Raw genomic sequence first — 13,298 nt, forward strand, 5'->3', positions numbered from 1 at the left:
TGATAAGGCTCCAACATCATGAGTGCAAGGGTCACTGAGCCTTGTCCCTGTTTACAGGAACTTCAGCTGTGTGTGAGCAAGGGCCAGCTGCTTCCTACTGTGAGCAGAGCAGACCTCCTCTGGGGCAGACTCCATGACGGCAAGCTCCCATCCAGCTTTGGACAGAAAGGGTCACTCACCAGTCGATGCCTTTGTGATAGTTGTGGCCATTAAAAAACTGGATCTCCTCAAAGGTCTCTGAGCTGGGGTAGTTGCTGCTGAGGTCCGGGTGCATGCCCAGGAACAGGTAGAGGGCCGTGGTGCCTGCAGGGATGGAAGGTAGCTGAGACCAGGGCCCAGCCCCTAACTCAAACATGGGAGTCTGGGATCCCAGGTTCTGACTCCAGCTCTCCATGACTCACTGGGAGATCCTGGGAAAGTCCCTTGCCTTCTCTGGGGCTTAGTTTCTATATCTGTGCAATCAAAAGAATTTTATGAAAGCCAGGACAGCAAATACAGGGCATGCGTGTGGGCACCCCAACTCCTGCATCCACTGTAGACATCACTAATCTATCATGGCATCCTAAACACTAAACAAGAACTTGGCCTCAGAATCCTTCCCACCCACGTACTGTACTCCAGCAGCCACGCCCAGTTCATTGGTGTCTTCTCATAATCCCAGAACTAGATGGTTTCCAGGTCTGGGCCTCTGTCCTCTGACACGTGGGAGGAGCTCAAAGAAAAGGGAGCTCCAGACCCTGCAGTCTATTGATGTGAAATTCGTGAAGGGCTAAGAGATTTGGCTCAAATGCCTTCTCCTTCTGGGCACCCTTCCCCCACTCACACTCTGTCCTACTTGACAGTACAGGACCTACCCCCTCCTTTAGAGAGTTCATTCCTTTCCTGTGTGCTATAATGAGATGTCCTAGAAGAGAACGAGACTATAGAGTTTAGTTTCCTGAAGAGTATAATATAAGCTTTGGGGGTCAGAGAGATAAGGGTTCAAGACCTAGACCTGTCATTTCCTAACTGAATGTGTCAGGGGGGGTCACTTCACTTCTCTGAGCCTCAAGTATTTTATCTGTAAAATGGGCATACCCATTCATGGTTCACAGTGTGTGTGGGTGGCAAATACTTAGCAAGCGTATCACCTCTCCTCCCTCTTGTACCCCTGGCAAACACGACTAATTGATTGCAATCCCCTTTGCACTGAACCAGTTTTACCTGGCACTGCTCAAATGTGCAGAACAGCTGATCTGGGCTTCTCTGCCTTAGACTCAGAGACTCCCAGAAACAGAGCTCCCTGAGGTGTGGTTCAGGACAGATAGGAAAATTCTACACCCACCCTCCACCCCCTCCCCACTTCCATACTGATAGGCAGTTCATGTTCATCCCAACTTCACTCTCACTTCCTGGGAAAGGGGGGGGGCAGATTATTGGGGAGTGGAGCCAGGGCATTCCAGGTGGTCCCCAGAATTCCGTGGCTGAGACACGGATTTCCGTGGCAGTGGGGGATGCTGGCCAGGAGCAGAGAGACCTGCCTGTTTTCTGGGGGCCAATGATGAGGAGCTTTGGGAAGCGGTCACACGTCTTCTCCTTGGACCAGATGTCTTTGTGGCGTTTGTCCTCACACGGGTCCTAAAACAACAGTGGAAGGAATGTTAGGGGGTGGCCCAAAACCCAATGAACAGACTCTCATTGCACATGGATATGTGGCTCTTACAGCACTGCCAGGTAGAGTAACTATGTGTGTCCTTGTCACATCCCCACCTCAGGACACTGAGCTGCTAGCAGGCAACGACCACTTCCAGTTAGTCCTAGCAAAACACTCAGCCCAGGGCTTGGCACACAACAGCAGCTCACGAGCACTTGTTGAATTAACTGGATGAGCTGTGTCGGAACCAGGGGTCAGCAAGCTTTCTCTGGAGAAGTTAGTAAATCTTTGGTGTTTGGTGACTATTTCAGGCTGGAGTACTGCCTGGTCTCTGTCACAACTACTCAACTCTGTTGTTGTAGCATGAAAGTAGCCCTAAACAGTACATACAAGAATGAGTGTGGATGGGTTTCAATAAAACTTTATTTACAAAAACAGACTGCAGGCCAGATTTGGCCCATGAGCCGGGGCTTGTGGACCCCTGGTCTGAACTATGAGACTGCTTCCGTTCCAGCTTAGCTTCTGTTTCCAGATTTTGACAGTCCCCAGGGGAAGACTTCCCCAAGAACTGGCCCCTCAAGACCTCCCATCAGTCCCCTCTCCCATGGTACAGAGCCTTCTAGTGTGAGAAGGGGTATAAAGGACTATCTAAGAGTCCAAGCAGGCCAGGCAGTTGCTTGGATCTGCACTTGATCTACACTCTGCTCACTTACAATCTTGTAATGCTTTTTCGGAAGGTGTGTGTGAGTGTGCACGCATGCACATCTGCGTGGGCAGTGTGTACATATATGTGCGTGTGACAAGCGAGTGTGCCTGTGCTGGTTTGCACTCAAGAGGGACTATGAGGGTGTGAGGGCCAAGCCCACGTCTGCCGTGTGTCTGGGACATCCCATGTCTGCACCACCGCACCCACCCACCCACCTGCCAGAGCGGGTCCTTCTCCTCGGAGAAGATCTGGAAGTACTTCTGGGCCAGCTGCACGGGGGGCAGCGTCTGCAGCCGCAGGTTGGTCCAGGAGTGCAGGAAGCGCGCCAGGTGCTTGAAGGTGTACAGGCCCAGGCGGTCGTTCCCATAGTTGGACAGGTGCGTCATGAAGATGCTGATCTGCTCCAGGGGAGGGAGGTGGGGGGCGGGGCCGGTCAGCATCTGAGCCCTCACCCTCCACCCCACTTTGGACTCTTCTGGTCTTGCCGCAGCTTTGCAGAGTCACTCTATGACCAGTCCAAGGTTCACTGGGGCTGTCAGCAAACTTGCTGTGTGACTTGGCCTAGGCACAGCCAGGTGAAGCCACGTCTGACTGACCACCAACTATTGCAACCCTGAAATGGGAGGCTGACCTACTGCGCAGTCATGTGGGTGTTCTTCTGTATTTTCTTGGTGGGGTGTTCATGGAAGACAAGGAGTGCTCGGTTATCCCGTAAAGCTGAGTACCACCACCACTGGATATCTACTTAATGGTATTAAAGCATGGATGATTATTGCCATTTTACAGATAAGGAAAGAGAGGGCCAGAAAGCTCAGATGAATAGTTTAAAATATATGTATTTCAAAATATATGTATATATACATATATAGCTTATAGATTAATGATTTACTATGTATGTTAGTACACAACATCCATATATTTACACACACACACAAAGACTGGAAAGAGAACACAGACCAAAACGCTCACACCATTGCAGCGAAGTACAAGATTCTGAAAGGAAAAAGGAAAGACAACTCGGATTCTCTTCCCAAGGTCACACAGCAGAGCAGGGCCAGAGCCAGGGGGGCAGAGCAGGTTGGCCCACTCCCCACCCTCATACCGGCGGCCGCCCCCTCCTCCCCAGGCCCAGGAAAGCCAGCCCTGGCTGTAGACAGGCTGCCCGGCAGCGGGCCCCCCCCCCCCCCCGCCCAGGGCTATGAGCACTCACAGGATTGAGGAGCACAGTGAGGAAGAGCTCGCCCCCATTGATGATCTTGTCCAGCTCGCTAGAGCCACCAGGGTACTCGTTGTAGAAGATGGTGTGCGTGAAGAGGCCGCAGGTCTGCCGCGGGAGGACCTGGCGATGGGGCAGGGGGGAGCTATGGCTTCTCCAGGCGCGGACGGCGGCAGAAGACCCTCCCTCGGGTGAACGGCCAGGGTGTCTCCGCACAAGGGCAGCCCCTTGTGTGACTACACAGCCCCCACTCTTGGGGGTCTCCTCCCCTTGTGACCTTCTGCAGCCTGCAATATTCCCTCAAGTGAGCCCACGGGCCCTTGCCATTTTACAAACTTCACCACTATTCCCTGTAACAAAATGAGCAGGCCCCGAAGTAGCAGAGATGGGCAAGTGAGAATGTCTGCCCAGCGAAGGTCCCTGACCTTCTGCAAAGCAGTGCTCCCAGTCACCCTCGCAACCCCCTCACAGCGTTAGAACCTGCCCAGTTCTCCCAGTCACGTGCTGGTTTAACTGTTGATTCTCTGTCTCCTTTCATAAAACTGCACTCCAGGAGAACAGGGAACTTGCTTGTCTGGATACCACCTCATTCCCAGAGAGAATATGAATGCCTGGTATGGAGGAGGCCAGTGGAGGGAGGGAGGGAAGGAGAAAGGAGGGAAGGATGGATGGATGGATGGATGGATGGACAGATGGATGGACAGATGAAAGCATGAATCTGGCCTTCCCACACATGGCCCATCTGGACTGTCAACAATTCATCCTTCCAGTGGCTCAGGCCAAAAACCCAGGAGTCATCCTGACTCATCTCTCTCCCCCACACCCTACCTCCAATCACTAGTTGATCCTGTTGGCTTGACCTTCTAAGTAAGTCCAGAATCTGATCATATCCCAACATTGCACCCTGATGGAACCACCACTCTCTCATCTGGAAGATTGAAGTGGCCTCCCAACTGGTCTCCCTGCCTTCCCCTTTGTCCCCTGCAGTCTCTGGAACTCACAGCAGCCAGAACAAGAGAAATCTTTTTTAAAAAATGAGTCTGACCCTAACAGCACTCCATGCAAAAACTTCCCATCTCAGAGAAAAGCTAACGTCCATCCAATGGCTTTCTGTGGCCCTACATGATCTGGCCCATCACCCCCTGACCTCATGTCCCCCTCACTTGCTCCCCTCCAGCCAGACTGGCCTCCTAGTTGGTCCTCAAACACACCTAACACAAAGTCTGCCTACCACAGGGCCTTTGCACTTGCTTTCTCCGCCTTTAAAGCTTTTCCTCATATAGCAGCATGGCTCATTCCTAGGAAGGCCCTTCTTCATCACCTTATTTAAAATAGCTTCTCCTCTTCTCTGGCACTCCCAATCTCCCTTCCCTGCTTGACTCTTCTCCATGGCCCCATCACCACACCATCTGGCCATATGTTACAAATGTCACACATTTGTGAGCACACTGTCTGTCTCCTGCCACTAGAATATCAGGTCTACAAGGGCAGGGACCCTCGTTGGTTCTGTACACTTCTCTATCCCCAGTGCCCAGGACAGGTGCAGACACACTGTAGAAGTTCATTAAAAATGTTTCAATAAGCAAATGAACGAGACAGAGGCCTCACCCGCCCAGTCCTCACCAGAGGCCCCTTTAAAAAATGTTCAGCCCCTGATCCCATCACGAACGCTAAAAAGGAGCTCAGGAAAGGGCCAGACCGGCAGCCTGCCTTCCCTGGGACTGAGAGCCCTGGATGCCAGAGCAGGCAGCAGAGCCTGGCCTGCAACCCCTAGCCCGCGCACGCAAGCCACGCTTCCCCAGACGGTGTGTGCACAGCCGCCTCACAGGTTGTGGGGCCCACTCACCATGATGCCGTTGTGGATAAAGCCGCGGCGGTAGCGGGCCGGCTTCAGGTGGGGGTACTCCTCCGTGCTGGTCACACGGATGCTCCACACCTGCTTCCAGGCCTCGTACAGCTGCACGTGCACGGGATACACACCCGAGTGGTGGGGGGCCACCGCATAGCCCATGTCTGTGGGGATGCCGTGCTCCTGGGGAGAAGAGGGCCAGGCCGGGGTAAGCACAGGGTTCCTTCCCCACGGGGTCTCATTTCCCCTTGGTAGAACGGGAGAGAGAAATCAACAGGCTGGAATGGCAGGGCAGTGGGTCCACGCCCTCGTGGTACAGATGGGAAAGCTGAGGCCCAGGGAGGGAAAGGGATGGGCCCCAAGTCAAGAGTCTCGGAGTGAGGGACTGACCACGCTGGGGGACTCTTAACTCTCAGCCCGGAGTTCATGCCCTCCGGCACCCTGGAGTGAGGAGCAAGGACAGGGGCTCTTCCTGCCTGTCTTGGCCTCTGATTGGCTGGTAGGCCCAGGCTGAGCCCATACCTGGGCCTCGTCCCCTCTTCCCCAAGTACCAGCTCCAGCTTTCCTGAGCCTCCCACTCCGACCTGAAGATAGAGCTTGGACTCAGGAAATAAACTGGCCTGGATTTAAGTTCTGGCTGGACCTCCTCCTAGCTGCTGCGGGCTCCCTGAGCTTCGGTGTCTTATCTAAAAGGGAGAATATTGATAACCACCTCTTGGGGTCTCTGAGAGGCTTCAGAGAGACAGTGGCTATAAAGATACTAATAAAATGCTGTCAGACGGAACTGCAAAACAGCAGTGAGAGGCCAGCAGGCCGGACCCCCCCAGCCCCCGGCCCCCCCAGCTCCGCCCTGTAGGGAATCTTACTCACGACAGCGAACTTCTTGTTCAGAGCCATCTGCTCGGCCAACACCGACTGGTTGTGGAAAAGGTGGGGCTGCATGTGGCTCCACATGTGGGGGAACCACCAGAACTCCTTCACGTACGACAGCAGCAGATCATCCCCAGCGTCCTCAGCATCAGTACCTGCAGCCAGAGTGCAGGCCTGCTCAGCCCGGCCACCGTGAGGCTCTCCAATGGGGGCTGGTGCCCGGGGGCGGGAGCGCGCAGCCATAGCCCACCCAGGAGCTGCTCGGAGAGTTACCAGAGCCACCGGGTGGGAGCAGACAGCGCCCAGGGCCCTGCCTTCTAGTCCAGAGTGGGGCCTTCACTCAAGCAGTGACTTTGGCCAAGTCCTTCTCCTCTCTGGGCCCTTGGGCCCCATGTGTGCAATCCACAGTCCCAAGGGTTTCTCCCAGCTCTGATAGGCCTGCTCTGATCTGTTTCCTGTGTGTGTATTGGACCATTTGTCATTTGTCTTTTACTTAATGATCTGAGAAGCTCTTGGTATATATACAGGATGTCTAATCCTGTCTCATGCTATGACTCAAACTACCCCTGAAATGCTGAGGGCCGAGAATGTGAAAAATGCACTCAGACAACCCAGTATTGCTCCTAATTGGCCTTGGGACCATGCTGCAGACTTTCCCCCCAGAACTGCAGAGTATTAGGGTTTTTCCTAGAATTCAAGAGAGGCTCTCCACACTGTAGCCCAAGCAGAAGGCACCTACAGGGAACCTTGACTACAGATGATGGCTCAGGGGTCTTTCCCTCTTGCTTGGCCCAGAAGGGCAGCATTTGAGGAACTTGGGAGAGCCCAAAAGGGGAGGGAAGGCATGAACCATGCAACCTACACCCTCAACCTCGACCCTTAAGACTTGAAAATGAAATGGCAATGGCCAGCTCCGGGGCAGGAACAATTGGAGGGCATTCTCACTTTCTATGCTATATATTTCTATGATGTTCTTAAGATTCAACCAATTACTTTTTTAAGCAGACATAAGACAAATAATTTTAAAAGACAGAGGAGAGGGGGAGACAGAGGGAGAAGATGTCCCCAAAGGCAGCACAGCCTGAAGGACAGGGAGGGATGAGTGAGGGATGTTGTTGTCTTATTGCTGCCCCCAAATACCCTCTGCCTGGGGCTGACTGCTCTGTGGGCTGCTGGATCAGCGGGGAGGCCACCAGGGTCAAATGTGGCCCTAATGTGGGCCCATCAGCCCACCTGCTGCCCTTGTGGCAGAGCACTCCACGGATCCAGATGCCGAGGGCCCCTGGAAGTTGCTCGTGGGGGCAGAGCCAGGCCCACTTACCTGTGTGGAAGAATTTCCCTGAGTAGCCCAGGTTGAAGGTGAAGTTTGGGATGTGTGTGCGTAGTTCATTTTGCGTATCAAACAGGGCCTAGGATAGGCAGAGGAGGAAGAAGCGGGTGAGGCGGAAGCTGGGAACTCCCTGTTCTTCCCACTGAGGGCCCAGAAAGATCCTACTGTTGCAGGACCAGCTGCAAAGCTTGTAGGGCCCAGCAAAAAATGAAAATGTGGGACCCTTGCTCCAAAATTAAAATATCAAGAAGGCCATGGCAGAGCACTAATCTTGTACAGGCCCCTTCTGAGCGCAGGGTCCCACACCCATGAAGCCAGCCCTGAGCTGCCACCTGCCCCAGGCCTCTGGCCAGAGAAGACCTGACACCAGCCCGGCTCTGCTATGTGCCCTCGAGAAAGCTTTGTGACTGCCCTAGGCCTCAGTTTCCCCACGTGTGAGATGGAGATAATAATTTCTCCTGGGATGACTGAATGAGACCCTGCATGTCAAAGTGCCCGACATTTTCGTAAGTAATGTAAAATGGTGGCATGGCTATGTCCGTGGTCACTGCCACTATGAGCCTCGGATCTTCGGCTGTCAAATGTGGAGGATCTCTCCCGCTGAGTGCAAGGCCGATATCACAGGATCATGACTCTTCCAAAGACGTACTGCGTCCCCAGCCATGCGATGTCCCCGTGCATGGCACACCCCACGCTGGGCAAGCCAACAAAGGGAGGCTAACGCTTGCAGAACAAAACACACACTTGTACTCTGGAGTCAGGATTCCAAAAGATCCTCCCGCCCCACACACCACCCACACACAGCACACAAGGCTGCTAAGACACCAGCAGGAGCCTGCTGTCAGACCACTTCGCAAACAGACAGTCCTGGCCCTCCTGGGGCCACCATCAGCATCTCACCAAGGCCAGGCACTACCTGACAGACAGGCTTGCTCTAGCTGTGTGGCCTTGGGCAAGTAATGTCACCTCTCTGAGCCTCAGTGGCCTCCTCTGTGAAACTGGACTTACGACGATACCCGCCTCATGGGGCTGCTGTGAGGATCCCCTGAGGCCATACCCACAAAGGGCTAAGCGCAGAGGTTGGATTTGCCACGCCCTGAATAAGCAGCTGCTGTCCGTGTGATTTAAGGTGCACCGTACAGCTGGTACTGTCCAAATTAACGAGGCGACATTCGTGTCTCAGAAAGGCTTAGCTGCAGCCTGTGCTTGGGATGAAGGGACGGGGAGGGAGAAAACCTCTGCCCCTTCAGACTCACAACGATGTTTAAGGCAAGTGGGACCCTGGCTGGCGAAACGCTCGGCAGTGTGCACGGGGCTGAGCACGCGGGAGAGGGCGTCGCTATTAGTACTCTTCGACAGAAACAGCTCTGAACTGCTCTCACCCCTCTCGCTGTGAAAGTGGGGAAAATAAAAAGCAAGCAGGGCAACCTCAGGGCTCATGAGGGGACACAGTGAGCCTGGTAGCCTGGTCTCCCTGTGGGATCAACCCTGAACCAGTCTCAAGGACTCACCTGGACAGGCAGCAAACACTAAGGTCAGCAGGAGAGAGCGGAAGAGCGCCCTCAGTAGGAAACAGAGCGATCTGCTTTGTCAGAGGTAGGTTATGGCATCGCATGAAGCCTCAGAGCTGGAAAGCCTCAACAGGAATCATCTTAACACTTGCTTTCAACAGGACAGCCCTTGAGGAGGTGAAATCTCAGGAGCAAACACAATGTGTAAAGCAGATCAAGGCAACACAGCCCCGCCCCACGAGATGGGAGCTGGGAGGGCTCAAAGCCTGGCCCATCTGCACAGGCCCCTCTGTAAACCACCCCCCGGGGGCTGGGGGCACCTGAAAACTTCCCATCCGCCCCTCTTGTCAGTTCACCACTGAGGCTCAGACATGGGAAGGGACTTGCCCACGAGTTCCAGTCAATTTAGGGTCAAATGGGTCTTGACTCCCCACACGGTGCCTGCCCCCCAACACCATCTGCTGTGCTCTTCTCCTCTGGCGGCGTAAGGAAGAGTAGAGTGTTCACTCCTGCCCCACGGCCTCCCTCCCAGGCCCCAGGGCCAACCCCAACAGTGACTTCAGGAGGACAGGGAACACAGCACCCACAACCGGACTCACTTGGGAGGAAAGCACTCCTCTTAGAAGTCTCTTTTGCCATCCGAACATCAAAGCGAAGTCTGGATTTGGTGCTAATATGTTCTAACGCTTGCTAATCTCCTAAGGGAGGACGGGGTCATCAGGCAGCACAATCTCTGTAGAATTTAATCCCCTGGTTTTGTTTTCCTTGGATCCACTGTTGTGCCTGCCCTCTATTTATGGCAACCAGTACTGATTTCCCCCACTTACACTAGTGATGTCGTTTTCTTTGCAAAGAACTTTGAGTAAAATAGAGACTAGATGAAAAGCACATTTTAAAGCTTGCTTAATGGTCTCTTTAGTAGTGATGCATGTGTGTAAAATGTCATGGTCTGCAAAATGCTTTTATATACAGTTTAGTTTGGTAAACACTTTTTGAAATAAACACATGCATTCCACTATTTATACAGACCTCAGTTAAAATATGCCTGTGTATGATTCAAGCTCTAATTCTTGCTTTAGAAGTTTTGCGGGAGCTCTGGTACTGACATAAACATTTCTGAGAGTGAAAAATCACGTCTGGGTTAAAAGGCAGATATGTAACCCTGCCTAGCTCCCATCCCTGGGCTTCAATGATGGAGTCTCTCCCTCCACAGGTATATTTCTGAGTTCCACACGCCAAAATTCTTCTATATCCAATGCTTCAATATAATCTCCAGTGACACTTTTGTCTAGTAAAACAATCACTAAAGCCACCTGGCCAAGGAAGGGGGACATGCACAGCACCGGGGAGAGGCAGACAATGAAGTCATGAAGGGGCACCCGTAGCCCAACCTGTCCGGCACCGCCCCCCGCCCCTGGCCATACCTTCACGTCCTCCACCTTCATGCGTGTGCCCTCCTTGCCCACAAAGATGTCATCAATGTCCACCAGGATGTAGCGGTCCAGAGGAAGCGAGAGGCGCTTGCCCGTGAGGAAGGCCACGGCGTCGACAAAGACGAGCTTGTGCAGCCAGAAGTTGAGGTTGTTGCCAAACAGCACGCGCTGGATGCCGTCGTGAAGGCCCAGGTCCTGGACCACAGTGGCGTGCAGCGCGGCATGCAGGCCGGCGTCCGCACCCAGGTGCGGGATGGACTCGGAGGAGCGTGTCTTGGCCAGCAGTACCGGCTCATAGGTGGAGTGGTTTGACTGGAACACCGTCCAGTCCTCGCCGGGTAGCACGCCCTTCTCTACCTCGCTGGGCCGTGTCACGTAGAGCAGCGGGGACTTGGGGTTGATGCTGCAGTCCTTCAGGCCCAGGTTTGAGTGCAGGAACAGAGGGAAACCTTTGAGCTGCGCACTCAGCAGGCTGTTCTCGTTGGCCTGTAGCCGGGACGGGGAGAGGGCAGCAGAGCCGTCAGATCCAGAAGCCCCAAGGGAACGCTCAATCTCAGGTGGGGACTGATAACAGTAGCGTCAACAGTATTCTCTAATGTTCGCAGAGGCCTTAGCACATCCCTGGCCCTGTGCTAACCGAGCTGCACAGACTCCACTCCGCCCGTCCCAACAATATACCAGCAAATGCACACCATGCGCTTACCAAAGCCAGGAACCCAGGTCACGCACTTGGCATGCAGGGATGCTCTTAATCCTCAGAGTGACCCCACGACGGAGGCATCACTATCATTCCCATCTTACAGATGAGGAAACTAAGGCCCAGAGAGGTTATGTAACTTGTCCAAAAATCACACAGAGAAGTCTAGCAGCTGCGAGCCCAGACTCTGTCATCAGACTGCCTGGCCTTGGGCAAGTTATGTAAACTCTCTGTGCCTCCGTTTCCTCTCCTGTAAAATGTTCCTCACTGGGTGGTAGAGGATGATGAGTATTCATCCCGGTGAAGTGCTCAGGAAGGGGCCAGCGGCATCACAATTGCTCATTCGGTCCCCATACCAGCCTCAGGACGCAGTTCCTGTGTTATCCTACTTCATGAGGTGGGGGGAAGCTGAGGCTGCCCTCGGCCACACAGGGTCAGGAGGAGCCACAGTGACCAGCCAGACCATCTGCACCTAGGGCCCACACACCTGGCCACCAGGCCCTTCTGCCTGGCTTTCCCAGCTGGGTCTTGCCACACCATCCTTTCCTCGGGAGAAATCTTAGGTGGATGCCAACGTAGAAGAGATCAGAGAGGGGGTGTCTGCTGGGCATCCCCAACCCTCCAAATGCACCTAGCACCCCAAGGCCACCCCCTCACAGGAGCCCAGCTCCCTGGGATCTGCAGACCCACAGTACCCCGTCTCCTCTTCCCAAGACGCATAGCCCCTGCTCCTTCGTACCATCCCTCCCCTTCCCAGTCACCTGATTCTGGATATGTTACAACTGGCCTTTGTCTTTGTGCCAGTTCCATTCTGTTTTCTTCTCCTGACAAACTCCTGTTCATCCTTCAAAACCCAATGCAAATACCCTTTTCTTTGCACTGGTCTCCCTGGAACCAGGTTAGAGCCTCATCTGTAGCACTTTTTACCTTGGCCTCTGCATTATCAGCTCAGGGTCTCTCTCCCACCAGTCAGCCCTCTTGAAGGCAGGAGCTATATCATTTCCACCTTTGGGTCCCCAGTGCCCTAAACAGGCTTGATACCCAGGGAGAAAACCCATGTTTGATGAGCTAACTGGATTTTTATTTTTTTAATTTCTTTTTAATTTTTAATTTTTTAAAAATTTTATTATATTAGTCACCATACAATACATCATTAGTTTTTGATGTAGTGTTCCACGATCCATTATTTTCGTATAACATCCAGTGATCCATGCAGTACATGCCCTCCTTAATACCCATCACCAGGCTAACCCAACCCCCCACCCCCCTCCCCTCTAAAACCCCGTTTGTTTCTCAGAGTCCATTGTCTCTCATCGTTCATCTCTCCCTCCGATCTCCCCCCTTCATTTTTCCCTTCCTTCTCCTAATGTCCTCCATGCCATTCCTTATGTTCCACAGATAAGTGAAACCACATGATAATTGACCTTCTCTGCTTGACTTATTTCACTTAGCATCATCCCCTCCAGTCCCATCCACGTTGATGTAAAAGTTGGGTATTCATCCTTTCTGATGGCTGAGTAATATTCTTACATATGGACCACATTTTCTTTATCCATTTATCTGTTGAAGGGCATCTCGGCTCCTTCCACAGTTTGGCTATTGTGGACATTGCTGCTGTGAACATTGGGGTGCATGTGGCCCTTCTTTTCACTACATCTGTGTCTTTGGGGTAAATACCCAGTAGTGCAATTGCTGGGTCACAGGGTAGCTCTATTTTTAATTTTTGAGGCACCTCCACACTGTTTTCCAAAGTGGCTGTACCAACTTGCATTCCCACCAACAGTGTTAAGAGGGTTCCCCTTTCTCCACAACCTCTCCAACATTTGTTGTTTCTTGCCTTGTCAATTTTTGCCATTCTAACTGGTGTAAGGTGGTATCTCAGTGTGGTTTTGATTTGAATTTCCCTGATGGCTAATGATGATGAACATTTTTTCATGTGTCTGTTAGCCATTTGTATGTCTTCTTTGGAGAAGTGTCTGTTCATGTCTTCTGCCCATTTTTTGACTTGATTATTTGTTTTTTGGGTGTTGAGTTTGAGAAGTTCTTTATAGAT

The 13,298-nt window shown here is 52.8% G+C and overlaps 1 protein-coding gene across 5 annotated transcripts in view; it reads right to left on the bottom strand.

The window, feature by feature from the left end:
• NDST1 (N-deacetylase and N-sulfotransferase 1) overlaps window positions 1–13,298 on the bottom strand; it is a 58,868-nt gene that overhangs the window by 8,914 nt on the left and 36,656 nt on the right. For all 5 annotated transcript variants that reach the window (XM_027604782.2, XM_027604783.2, XM_027604785.2 and 2 more), the window contains exons 3-10: window positions 10,540–11,034; window positions 7,596–7,683; window positions 6,275–6,429; window positions 5,402–5,587; window positions 3,550–3,678; window positions 2,555–2,737; window positions 1,521–1,617; window positions 180–303 (exon numbers count right to left, since the gene is read on the bottom strand). In XM_027604782.2, coding sequence (XP_027460583.1) covers window positions 180–303; window positions 1,521–1,617; window positions 2,555–2,737; window positions 3,550–3,678; window positions 5,402–5,587; window positions 6,275–6,429; window positions 7,596–7,683; window positions 10,540–11,034 — 1,457 coding nt within the window. The remainder of the gene's footprint in view (window positions 1–179; window positions 304–1,520; window positions 1,618–2,554; window positions 2,738–3,549; window positions 3,679–5,401; window positions 5,588–6,274; window positions 6,430–7,595; window positions 7,684–10,539; window positions 11,035–13,298) is intronic.

The sequence above is a fragment of the Zalophus californianus genome, chromosome 5 (assembly GCF_009762305.2).
Source record: "Zalophus californianus isolate mZalCal1 chromosome 5, mZalCal1.pri.v2, whole genome shotgun sequence".
Taxonomy (NCBI): Eukaryota; Metazoa; Chordata; class Mammalia; order Carnivora; family Otariidae; genus Zalophus; species Zalophus californianus.